We start from the raw sequence: 13,119 nt of genomic DNA, 5'->3' as shown, positions 1-13,119 counted from the left end.
CCCCATTGGATTTTTTTGAATTTCATGTTTTTTTTGCAGAACATGATTAAATAATTGAACATTTAATTATGTTTTTTGGCACAGAGTAACAGAAAAATACTTAATATTAAAATACTAATTACAGTTATTGAGCAAAAAATAATGGAATGTCTAACTATTCCCCTCCATTAATATCACATAAAATAAATCATCAGTTAAAGGAGCATATAAGAACATTTCAATGAAGTCACTGGAGGAGATATATCAAAGGAAACGTGGAGTAATTGCCCATGGCAACCAATCAGATTCCCCTCTCACTTTCATTTTTGGATAATGAGAGCAGCAACTTAATTGGCTGCCATGGGAAACTACTCCTTTTTTCTTTTACACCAGTTTTGATATATATTTCCTATCAAGTATGAAAATCTGCTTCAAACAGCAGTCCTCAAAAATGGAATGACTGTGCAAGGAGGGAACTAGTAAGGGAGGGGAACAAGAGATTAATTATAACTTTAAAGGAGTAATAAAGCTTCCATAGTGTCACGATATGTGGGTGTGTGGACCCACTGGGCTGCACCGTCATAGCGGGATGGCAGCTGGCCAAACTACAGTGTACCAAGATAATATATATAGTCCAAGCACAAGGCTACTGTGATGGTCCAGAAGAGTAGCAACGGCTAGGCACAGATGGGATCTTGACGGCAGGTGATGCAGACGAGAAAAGAGGACACCAGACGTGGTGTAACACAGCAGACGTGGCAGATGGCAGAACTCGACACCAACACTATAGCGAGCACAGGAACAACTACAACATGGGATACAGGATACAGGTAGCAGGGCATGGGAACAACGGGAACAGGATAACACTAAGGGACCATTTTCTAGACTAACAGAGGAATACCAACAACGTTCAGACAATGAGCAAAAGGGCAGTGCACTACTTAAGTCTAGGGTAATCATGGGCTAATTAGTAATGTTAAACATGTGCGCGCACTGGCCTTTTAAGGCCAGGCGCGAGCGTGTGAGTGCAGCCTACGGGACACAGCAGAGTGGAATGGAAGTGAGCGCTGGCATCTCCTGGGGAGGAGATGCGGACCAGCGCTCACAAGTCCATGGCTGCGGCCGATGGGGGGGAGTAGTCCCTACGGTCTGCGGCTGTGGATGTTACAGTCTTACGCCCCCTCTTCTTGAGGCCAGAGCGAGAGAGGAACTTCTTCATGAGGGTTGGGGCATTGAGGTTCTCTTCTGGTTCCCAGGACCTCTCCTCTGGACCAAACCCCTTCCAATCGACCAAATAAAAAGTTCCTACTCTTTTCTTGAAATCCAGGATCTCCTTTACCTCAAACACATTGGACGAACCGCTGGGAGCAACTGCAGGGTTAGGCTTCAGGAGGAACACATGAAAGGAGTTGGAGATTCTGAGGGTAGAAGCATGTAGGAGACAGGGTTAATCAGTTGCAGGATCTCAAAAGGTCAGAGGAACCTGTGAGCAAATTTGTATGAAGGCACCTTCAGACGGATACTCCTGGAAGACAGACAGACTTTGGTACCTGGAAGATACTGGGGCGGCTCTCTTCTTCTTCTATCCACCTTTTGCTTCATGCGATCAACTGCCAGCAGAGTAGAGGACCGGGTCTGTTTCCAGATTTGCAGAAAGTCCCCAAATGCAGAGTCAGTTGCGGGTACCTGAGATGTAGCCGACACAGGAAGAGGGATTCTAAGATGTTGACCGTACTCAATGTAGAATGGTGTGGAAGTCGTTGTTATACGAGAATTCTTTCTGCCCATGGAAGAAGATGTACCCAGTCATCATGCTGCATGGAGAAGAAGTGGCAGAGATAATTTTCCATCATCTGGTTAATCCTCTCGACTTGCCCATTGGACTGTGGGTGATAGGCTGAAGAAAAGTCCAATCTCACATCCAGGAGTTTACAGAGGGCTCTCCAGAATTTTGAGGTAAATTGAACCCCCGGATCGGATATGATGTGAAGGGGCAAGCCATGCAAGCAGAACATGTACTGAATGAAAAGACTTGCCAGTCGGGGAGCAGAAGGTAGGCCGGTCAGAGGAATAAAATGTGCCATCTTCAAAAAACGGTCCACCACTACCCAGACAGTATTGTATCCAGCTGAGTGAGGGAGGTCAGTGACAAAGTCCATTGCAATGTGCTGCCAAGGGGCATTGGGTACAGGCAGAGGTTGAAGCAGACTGGCAGGCTTGGAGTGAGCAACCTTGTTTGAAGCACACGCAGTGCAGGAAGAGACAAAGTCCATATACCTTTGGGCAACGTGGGCCACCAGAAATGATGAGTTATCAGGTCTCGAGTCTTACGTACAACTGCGTGTCCACCCAGTTTGGAGCTGTATCCCCAGTGAAGGATTCCCCTCCTGTCTGCCAACCGCACAAAAGGCCTCCCCAGAGGGTTGTCTCTCCAACCAAACCTAGGCACTGGAGTTTCTGGCTTTTAGGGACACAGACGCACAAAATGGCCTCCGAGGCCGCAATACAGACATAGTCCCGAAGTGCGTCTGTGTTGTTTTTCTTGGAAGGACAATTTGAGGCTACTTGCATAGGCTCCTCAGGTTTAGTAGCTAATGAGGGCAACAGGGGTTGCTGAAGTGTAGGAGCCAGCCTAGGAAGTCTTCTGGACAGGCGTACCTCTTGAGACTGTTCCTGAATCCGCATATCAATCCGGGTGGCTAGAAGAATGAGGTAATCTAGGGTAGAGGGCAGGTCTCGAGCGGAAAGCTCGTGTTTGATTTCAGAGGATAGACCCTGCCAGAATTTGGCCACTAATGCATCGTTGTTCCAGGTCAGCTCGACCACCAGGGTATGGAATTGAATGGAGTACTCACCCACAGAGGTGTCTCCTTGGAGCAGGGTCAGCAGGGATGCAGCTGCTGAAGAGGTCCAGGTTCCTCAAATACTGTGCGGAAAGTTTGTAGAAAGCACTGTAAGTCACGGGTCCCTGACGTTCCCAGATGGGATTCGCTCATGCCAGGGCTTTACCAGCCAGGGGAAAGACTATGAATAAGATCCTAGCACCATCGGAAGGAAATGCTCTGGCATGTAGACTGAAGTGGATCTGGCACTAGTTTAGAAATCCCCTGCATGAACTCGTGTCTCCGTCGTAGCGAGGAGGCAGTGGCAGCGAGAATCAAAAGTCGGCACTGGCACTGACAGGAGATGTAGCAGTAGGAACAGCCGGAGCAACAGGACCAGGTGCTGTGGTGGTTGCAGTTTGCGCATTCAGCTGATGTGAAATGGAATTCACTGCCAGGAGGAGTTGGTCCCGTCGTGACCGAAGGTCTCGAATGTCTGCCTGCATGGCTTGTGACGTTGTCATGGTCTTGGGTTGACCAGCGGGGTCAATGGCCTGAGTGTACTGTCATGATCTGTGGTTGTGTGGACCCACTGGGCTGCACCGCCGTAGCGAGATGGCAGCTGGCCAAACTACAGTGTACGAAGATAATATATATAGTCCGAGCACAAGGGTACCTGTGATAGTCCAGACAGTAGCAACGGCTAGGCACAGATGGGATCTTGACGGCAGGTGATGCAGACGAGACAGATGACACTAGACGAGGTGTAACTCAGCAGACGTGGCAGGTGGCAGAACTCGACTCAAACACTAAAGCAGTCACAGCAACAAGTACAACACGGGATACAGGATACAGGTAGCAGGGCACGGGAATAGGATAACACTAAGGGACCATTTGCAAGACTAACAGAGAAATACGAACAACGTTCAGGCAATGAGAAAAAGGGCAGGACCCACTTAAGTCCAGGGTGATCATGGGCTAATTAGTGATGTTAAACATGTGCGCGCACTGGCCGTTTGAAGCCAGGCGCGAGCGTGTGGGCGCACCCTATGGGACACAGCAGAGTGGAGCGGAAGTGAGTGCTGGCGTCTCCTGGGGAGGAGATGCGGACCAGTGCTCACAAGTCCATGGCTGTTGCCGTGGGTTGTGTAGTCCCGATGGTCGGCGGCCGTGGGTGTTACACATAGCTGATAGGATATCCAAGGCAGCAGACCCACCCAGGCCCTGGTACCTGAAAAGGCCAAAAGGGCCCTCTGTCATAAAAGTATTAGAAATGGCCCATGAAAGGTGATGGCTCTGTTACAGATTTTGCTTTAGATGCCTCTGCATGCAACAACAACCCAGAAGGATTGGCTGCTTCACCAATTTTATGGGAAAAGCGGGCAGAGAAAGTCACTGCTGAAAAAACTCATATGACAGCTTAGCAACTGCCAATAAGTCATATGTGAAACTCTAAATCAAGAGGAAAAGAGTTTATGGTCTGATGAGACCAAAAAGCATAGTGGTGGCAGCAACATGCTGTGTGGATACTTATCTGTTATTAATATAGCAAAATACTGCGAATTCTGGAGGAAACCCCTCTGCAGTCTGCAAGAACACTGCAATTTGAGAAAAACCCAGAGGGATTATTTTGTTTTCCTCTGGATCAATTAGCCAGGTCTGAATTAGGCTCTGTTCACATCTGTGTCGGATTGTCAAGGTTTGTCTTTTTTCCAACTTAAGGTCTGCACAGGACTGGCTTAAAGGGAAGGTGTCATGATTTTTTTTTTATCATATTGCTTTTATTATGATATTAACATAAATTTTATTTATTTGTGTTCTCATGTTCTACTTTTTACTTTGTTCTTACTTTTACTTCTCTATGTGGGCTGCCATTTTTTTTTTCATCTCTGTATGTGTCGCATGCGCCGTTCCCACACAGACTAAAACAAAGCGCGTTCGCAGAGCGAAATCCGGCGCCATTTTCATGTGAACCGGAAGCCGCTGCCGGACAGTAAGATGACGACTACCGGCTGCGGCTTCCGGCCATATGTTCAAGGAAGCGAAGGCGCAAGGAATAGGAGCGGAGGCAGGACAAGGTAATTTATGTTCGTGTATGTGATGTGTGCATTATGTTCGTGTATGTTCGTGTTATACTGTCTGCTGAGCACTGTATCTAAACCTTCTACATTGTGCAGTCGCTCAGAAAATGGCGGCACACAGTGTAGGAGGTTTGAAGATTCAAACCCCTCCTTCTCCTGGCACTAGCCAGATGAAGGGAGGGGGGATTGTGTGAGGACACTAGAGAGAGTGTGTTTACGCCAAATTTGCAGCATAAAGCAATGAGGTTGCTTTACCACATTGACCATGCTGCAATTTTGGGAACTGCCCCCTCTAGTGGCCAGCACATGGAAATTATATAAATTAGAATCTAATTAATAATATTTCCTGACTTGTGAAAAAATGAAAAAAATTAAAACATTGTGTAATCACTTAAATAATAATTGTTTAACTAAAAAAATAATAATAATTTCTAGCGACACATTCCCTTTAAATACAACTATTTTAATATTCTGGAATTGACTTGAATGGATTTGAAAAGATGTTGTCTGCACATATTCTACTATAATTGCTGTCAAAGCCAAAGGTGCTTCTAATAAATACTGACTTAAAGGGGATGAATAGTTATCAATATTCATATTAAACACAAAATCATTGGATATATAACAGTAGATTTGCTTTCATTTGAAGTTGTGCAGTATTTGATTAAACTAATTAAATGAATTTCAAATCAATGTTCGTATTAGAAAAAAGGGCAGGATCAGCACTGTATGCACAGTATCATCTGCAAGTAATTGAGACATATAACACTCAACAAACCAATAATAAGTCCAACTACAATAAATCGTTAAACGAGAACGCTCTCATTATACATATAACCTACAAAAATAAACAATCCCTTAAAAACATTAATCTGTATTAAATATTACATACGCAATTAAAAATATACAATTAGTACATAGCCAAATCCCTAAATGATCGTACATGAGTCAAAGGATCACCTGAATTGTATATATGTGTGCACGGTCCATGATTACGGCACGGACGAGCTGCGGAGTGTCATCAGCGGGCCGTCCGCAATCACGGATCGTGCACACACAAGATGTGCATTGACTTCAATAAGCCCGGAACGCAATTGCGAACCGTATAATGAAATGTCCTATTTTTTTGCCGGTCTGAGCTCCGGGCAATGCACGGACCGTGGAAACCACGGTCGTGTGCATTGTCCCATAGGTTAGCATGTGTTCTATATTATCCACAATTGTGGCTCCGCAATTGCGGATAGTATGCAGCCTCAAATGCACAGTCGTGTGCATGAGGCCTAACTCACCCAGAAGGAATGTGAATGCAGTGTTCTAGCGCCACAATGCACGTTTCGCAACATTTTCGTCATGAAATGTGTTAAGGGACAGTACAAACTGTACCATAATAGTCGACTGTATGCTATGTCATGTGACTAACTAATTATATAGTATCAATGGCGCATGCTCAGCATGGGTGTCACCTATATGAAAAAATTCCGCCCACAAACTGGGAGGGCGCGTGCACCAGACCATCACCATGGTAACACATCTTGAGCAGTTAACAGCGTCACTCAACACACAACACTCAATGCCTATTTGTCATTCAACATGATCCTTACCAAGGTAAAGTCCATGGGGCATTTGTGTTTGATCTGTCATGCTGTATCGAAATTAGCTCTACTGAGTCCTTTGAGCAAATCAGGGCTCTGATGCTACATACATAGTTACATACTGTCGGTTGAAAAAAGATGTAAGAACATGTAGTTTAAAGAGGCTGTGTCACCAGATTATAAGTGCCCTGTCTCCTACATAATCTGACCGGCGCTGTAAGGTACATAACAGCAGTGGTTTTTATTTTGAAAAACTATCATTTTTGAGCAAGTTATGAGCAATTTTTGATTTATGCTAATTAGTTTCTTAATAGACAACTGGGCGTGTTTTTACTTTTTACCAACTGGGCGTTGTACAGAGGAGTGTATGACGCTGACCAATCAGTGACCAATCAGTGTCATACACTTCTCATTGTTCCAGCCCAGCTTATTTCACTGCACAATCACACTGTAACAATCACACTGTGCTGGGGATCATGCTGGGCTGAAACAAAGAGAAGTGTATGATGCTGAGTGGTCACTGATTGGTCAGCGTCATACACTCCTCTGTACAACGCCCATTTGGTAAAAAGTAAAAACACGCCCAGTTGTCTATTTAGAAACTAATTAGCATAAATCTAAAATTGCTCGTAACTTGCTCAAAAATTATCGTTTTGCAAAATAAAAACCACTGCTGTTATCTACATAACTGCGCCGGTCAGATTATGTAGGAGATAGGGCACTTATAATCTGGTGACAGAGCCTCTTTAACCTATTATCATAAAATGTTGATCTACAAGAAGGCAAAACGCGAAAAAAAAAAAAAAGAAGCCAATTGTGTTTAGGAGAAAAAAATACTTCCTCCTGACTACAGATATATCAAAATAAATCCCTGGATCAAAATCCGATCTAAAGTAATCTAGTTTATATACAGTAATTTGTGATATTATATCTTTAATGAAAGGCATCCTAGCCAATTTTAGCCCCTTCCCGCCGCAGTCATTTCTTGTTTTTTTATTTTTATTTTTTCTTCCCCGCATTACAAAAGTCATAACTTTTTTATTTATTCGTCGACATAGTCATATGAGTGCTTGTTTGTTGTGGGACAAATTGTACTTTTTTATGACACCACTTATTGTACTATATAATGTACTGGGAAATTGAAAAGGGTTTAGTTTTTACAGCATTCATTATACGGTAAAAACATGTTCACTTTATTCTATGGGTTTATACGATTTTGGCGAAACCATATTTCTATGTTGTTTATTTTATTTTACCACTTTTATAAATAAAAAACGATTTGTTTACATTTTTTATTGTTTTGTGTAACCACATTCTGAGAGCCATAACTTATTAATTTTTCTGTCGATTGAGCGTTGTGAGGGCTTATGTTTTGTGGGGTGAGCTGTAGTTTTCATTGGCACTATTTTGGGGTACATGCGACTTTTCGATCACTTTTTTTTTCCATTTTTTTTGGGAACTAAGGTAAATAAAAACAGCAATTTGGGTGTTTTTAATGTATTTTTTTTTTTTACACAGCACTGAGTGGGTTAAATAATGTTATATTGTAATAGTTTGGACTTTTACTGACGCGGCAATGCCAGTTATGTTAATTTTTATTTTTATAACATTACTTTAGGGAAAAAATGGGAACTGAATATATATTTTTATATAACTTTTTTTTTACACTTTTTATTAGTCCCCCTAGGGAACTTGAACCAGCGACTGTCAGATCACTGATACAAAACACTGCAAGACTAATGTATTGCAGTATATTGTCAGTTTTAGGGGAGATACAGACGGACGTTGCGTTTTTGCGCGCGCAAACAACGCTGCGTTTTGCGCGCGCAAAAACCATTTGACAGCTGCGTGTGTCATCCGTGTCTGATGCGCGGCTGCGTGATTTTCGCGCAGCCGCCATCATAGAGATGAGGCTAGTCAACGCCCGTCACTGTCCAAGGTGCTGAAAGAGCTAACTCTTTCAGCACCCTCGACAGTGAATGCCGAACACAATATCGAAAAACCTGTTGAAAAAAAAGAAAAAGTTTGTACTTACCGAGAACTTCCCGGCCGTTGCCTTGGTGCCGCGTCCTTGGTGACGCTTCCTTGGTGACGCGTCCTTGGTGAAGCGCCTCTCGACATCGGGCCCCACCTCCCTGGATGACGCGCCAGTCCATGTGACCGCTGCAGCCTGTGCTTGGCCTGTGATTGGCTGGAGCTGTCACTTGGACTGAATTGTCATCCCGGGAGGTCAGACTGGAGGAAGACGCCGGGAGTTATCGGTAAGTCAGAACTTCGTTTTTTTTTTCTACAGGTTCATGTATATTGGGATCGGAAGTCACTGTCCATGGTGCTGAAACAGTTTAACTCTTTCAGCACCATGGACAGTGACTATCTCCTGACGTAGCGTACCGATAATTTTTTTGCCGGGTTCGGCCAAACTCGTGCGCAAAAAGCACGGACTGTCTGTACTGCCCCATAGACTTGTATTGGTCCATGCGTGCCGTGTGAAAACCACGCGGCCCGCACGGACCGAATACACGCTCGTGTGAATCCCCCCTTACAGGCTTCTGTTAAGCAGAGGCAGACAGAAGGCAATTAGGCACCTGGGCTGCCATGACAACCATCGGCATCCCGGGATCGCGTCTCTGGTGGGGGTTGATGGGCTGCTGGAGGGGGCCGCACCCCTCTTTCTAACGGCTTAAATGCCGCGGTCGCTATTGACTGCAGCATTTAAGTGGTTAAACGCGATCGTTGTTCCGGGCCGTTAGTCCCGGGTATCAGCTGTAATACACAGCTGACACCCGGAGCCGATGGTGCGGGTTCAGCACATGTGCCCGCTCTATACATCACCCCCCTGCACCATGACGTACCTGGCAGGTAATTTTGTGGGAAAGGGTAAAATGAATGTACTTTCGGGGTTGTTTGTTTTTTACTACCGTGAAACCTCTCCGGAAGACCACCTCTTTGAGATGACCACCCCTTTATCCAGAGAGGTTCCCTGTGACAGATTCCAGTTCCATAATATTCTATACAATCTGGTCATTTTTTTAAAAAAGTCCACTCTTCTAGAAGACAATATTTGCATGTGATTTTGGGTGGTTGTCTCAAAAAAGTTTCGCTGCATTTATAAGTTAAAAACATTTTTGGATTGGATTTATTTTCCTGAGTTTATCTCTGTTTAAAACTTGCAAAATGTATTCAATGTTTTGTAGTTTTTACTGCCTCGTCATTACCTTTCTTGTTTCAAAAATGAATATAGATGGTGAACTTGGAGACCTTTCAGCAAAGGTATTTTGCAATATTATGTACTCCACTTAAATTGACATCTGCCACTGCAGTGCCTCTAAATAATAATATGTGCTGCTCCAGCATACCTTGTTGAGCCTCTTTTGACAGACTAACCAACCGGCCATATCTCCTCTGATGAATTCTTGCTGTACGGAAACGCTTCGGGAGAAAGAAAATATTGTTTCTTAATACGGACGAGGAGGTTTCCCAGTCCCCTTACCGAGAAGTGGAATTGACCTCGTTGTACTACGGAACGGGTAGGGGGGTTAATCACCCCAGAGGAAGTTATATAAGCTCATGGGTGACTTAGGAAATTCTTTCCTGTTTTTATAAATCAGTATTTTCTATTTTGGAGCATCTTACATACCCTGTGAACCAAACTAAGGGATTTATATATAATAACCTTAGTAGAATTGAATATCAACATTTTTTGTAAAACGTCTTTTTTGTAATTCCACATTTGTATGTTTTTTAATATATTAGTAAAATTAGTTTAAAACATGTAAAAGCTTCCTTTTAGTTCTTGATTACGTGTATTTAATCAGATTTCTTTTATTTCTAGTTATTTTATTTCCATGATGTATGTATCTTTCAATACCTGTTTAACCCCTTAATGACCGGGCCTGCAAAGGCCTTAATGACCAGCAACATTTTTCAGTTTTTACCTCTCTGCATTTCAGCAGCCATAACTTTTTTATTTTTTCATTGACATGGCCGTATGAGGCCTTGTTTTATGCGGGAGAAATTGTATTATTTTTCTTCGCATCTGGGGGTAGAAAAAAAAATATTGTTACAGCGTGAATATAGGAAAAAGTGATACACTGCATAGTTTTTCTTGTTTATTTTTTATCCTGTTTATGTTTCACGCTAAATAACCTGTTAGATTAATTCTTCAGGTTATTACGGTCGTTTAGATACCTAATATGTGTAGGTTTTTTGTTTTTAATTAATGTAGGAGCAATAAAATATATTTTATGCAAAGTATGACTTTTTTTGGGGAATTTTTTTTATTTTTATTTATTTTTTGTTACTTTTATTTTAATCCCATTAAGGGATAACTTTATTTACAACTCAATTTTTTACTTATAATGTATTAGAATACTCTTGTATGCTAATACATTATACTGTGTCACTTTGACACAGGCTGCTGTTAGGGCAGCACATAGTTTGCCCTAACAGCAGGCAACTGAAGAGACAGCCCTGGGGTCCTTGCTAGGTCCCCAGGGCTGACTGCAGAGGGATTCCCCAGTCTTCGATCACATCACTGGGTTCACGATGACGCAATCAACGAGGGGAGTTCCCTTTGATTATGCAGCGGTCACGGACCGCGGCGATCAAAGTGTTAAACAGCTGGGGTCCGAAAGTTTTCCGACCCCAGCTATATTTAGCAGGCTGCTCTAAGATCAGGAGCTGTAAGTTACAGCACCTGCTTAGAGGATGAGCGCTCATCAGCCTCTTCTTCAGCGACGCCAAAAGACGTCGCTGTAGACGAAGCACCTGCACCGCCTGCCGTCAAAAGACGGTGGGCGGTCATTAAGGAGTTAAAAAGGACCTATCAGCCTTCCTTCCATGAAATAACAATTCTGGAGCATCTTTTCTTAGAACTCTGCGTTGTGCCGTGACTCTGTTATTCCTCCTGGAAATGTATGAATAAATTGACAACTGAGTGTTACAATTCCCCTTGTCAAAGAGGTGTGTTCCTACACAGTGTTATTCTGTCAGCAGTCATTGGACATTGTCATTCTGTGTAACAAAACAGATTAACCTCTGTGATCTGATGAAGTGAAGCACATTTAATTTAGATGGCAGTAACTTCTGGCTGTGTAGATAAATTTATTTTTGAATAGGTCTACACTAGAGGGATTAACATCATGCAAGCCCTATTGGCGCATCTGATAGCTTAGAACAGATCATTTTCAGACGCGGGGAATGGCCCTCAGACATTTGTGGATGCAGATCCATGGACTTTAACTTTCTACGACATCTAATACATACCCTAACATCACAGGATCTATCTGGTGGCATCAATAAACTGTGCTAACTATAGGATTATAATATAAGATATCACTTATTAGTGTTTTATATTGTTATTTTTTGTCAAAAAAATACATAATCCAATGCTTCAGCCGCTCGAAAGGTAACACATTCGTTTTGTTTTTAAAAATACCCACTCTATTATAAAGACTGTAACTTACCTAGACAAGTACATACCAGAAGATTCAGATTCTGATGTCTGTTTGTCATTGCAGTTCACCATGGTCTGAATGAGTGCAAGATCTGGTCTCACCTGCACTGCTCTGGTGATTGCCCGAGTAACTAATCCTACTGCATCTCTTATAAACTTTTCCAAACTTGGTCGGCTGACCTCTCCATAAGCTAGTAACCCAGGGGGCATACCATCTGTTGGCATCTCTTCCACGTTGAGAGGCTGTCCAACCATCCAATGAAACTCTTCTGGTTCCAAACCACTATCACGGGCAGCCTTGAATACTAAAGAAGATCGATGTGCATCACATCCATGCAGAAGCAAGGGAATTTCTATATTCTTTATGGCCTCAAAGTGATTATGCAGGTAAGTTCCCACAGCTGTATCATTGAGTGAGCGAATGTTGAGGATGTCTCGTGTCATCATGCTAGTATTAGTTGTCAGAAAGTCAAGAATGGTGGTGGTTTCCCATGGGTGGCAGGTGATAACCAAAAGTTCTTCCCAGCTGCTGTTTTGTATAACACTGCTTAAAATTTCCATGAGGGAACCCACTGAGCTTCGAGTATCCATACGTAGATGAAAGGAATTCTAGAAAGAATTGAGTGTTATTTAGATTAAGATTGTTAACATGTCAGGCATTCATAACTGTACAAAGCTGAGCATTATAAAGAATTATAAAATAAATACAAAGATCAAAAAGCTATCAAAAAACAAAGGACAACCTGAAACCCCTCTTCCTTAAAAGGCGCCATCAACGGACGGGAAACAATGTTGGCAAAGTGAAACATTTGTAGTTTGCCCCCTCCTATAAATCAACTGGCCTAGGACCCTACGCCCTTATGTAATCATATCTAGAGCTGTGATTAGACAATTTGATTACAACCACATCTCTCATGCTTACACTGCCGTCATTTTCAATTGGAAGGACCTCTTTGCACCTGACTTTTATATTAACTCCTAGACTTGGCCAAACATGTTGGTGGAGCGCTAGATGTCTGTGATTTAAATACGCCACGTGATATTTACCAGGTACTGATTGATAGGTAGATTTAGGTGTTGGGGTCTAGTATGTCACTTTATATAAATACATAAGCTGGGAAGAATGGAGGGCAATATGAGTACGGACCGCTAAATTACCACACTCTGGACTAATTATTGAAAAATTTATA

The 13,119-nt window shown here is 42.8% G+C and overlaps 1 protein-coding gene across 1 annotated transcript in view; it reads right to left on the bottom strand.

Moving 5' to 3' along the window:
- The window catches only part of GRIN3B (glutamate ionotropic receptor NMDA type subunit 3B), a 100,092-nt gene that overhangs the window by 58,043 nt on the left and 28,930 nt on the right, over nt 1-13,119 (bottom strand). The window contains exon 2 of the mRNA XM_075825364.1: nt 11,940-12,538. Coding sequence (XP_075681479.1) covers nt 11,940-12,538 — 599 coding nt within the window. The remainder of the gene's footprint in view (nt 1-11,939; nt 12,539-13,119) is intronic.

Source organism: Rhinoderma darwinii, chromosome 1 (genome assembly GCF_050947455.1).
Source record: "Rhinoderma darwinii isolate aRhiDar2 chromosome 1, aRhiDar2.hap1, whole genome shotgun sequence".
NCBI classification, from domain to species: Eukaryota; Metazoa; Chordata; class Amphibia; order Anura; family Rhinodermatidae; genus Rhinoderma; species Rhinoderma darwinii.
The sequence above is the reverse complement of the archived record's forward strand: the minus strand, read 5'-3'. Positions and strand labels throughout refer to the sequence as shown.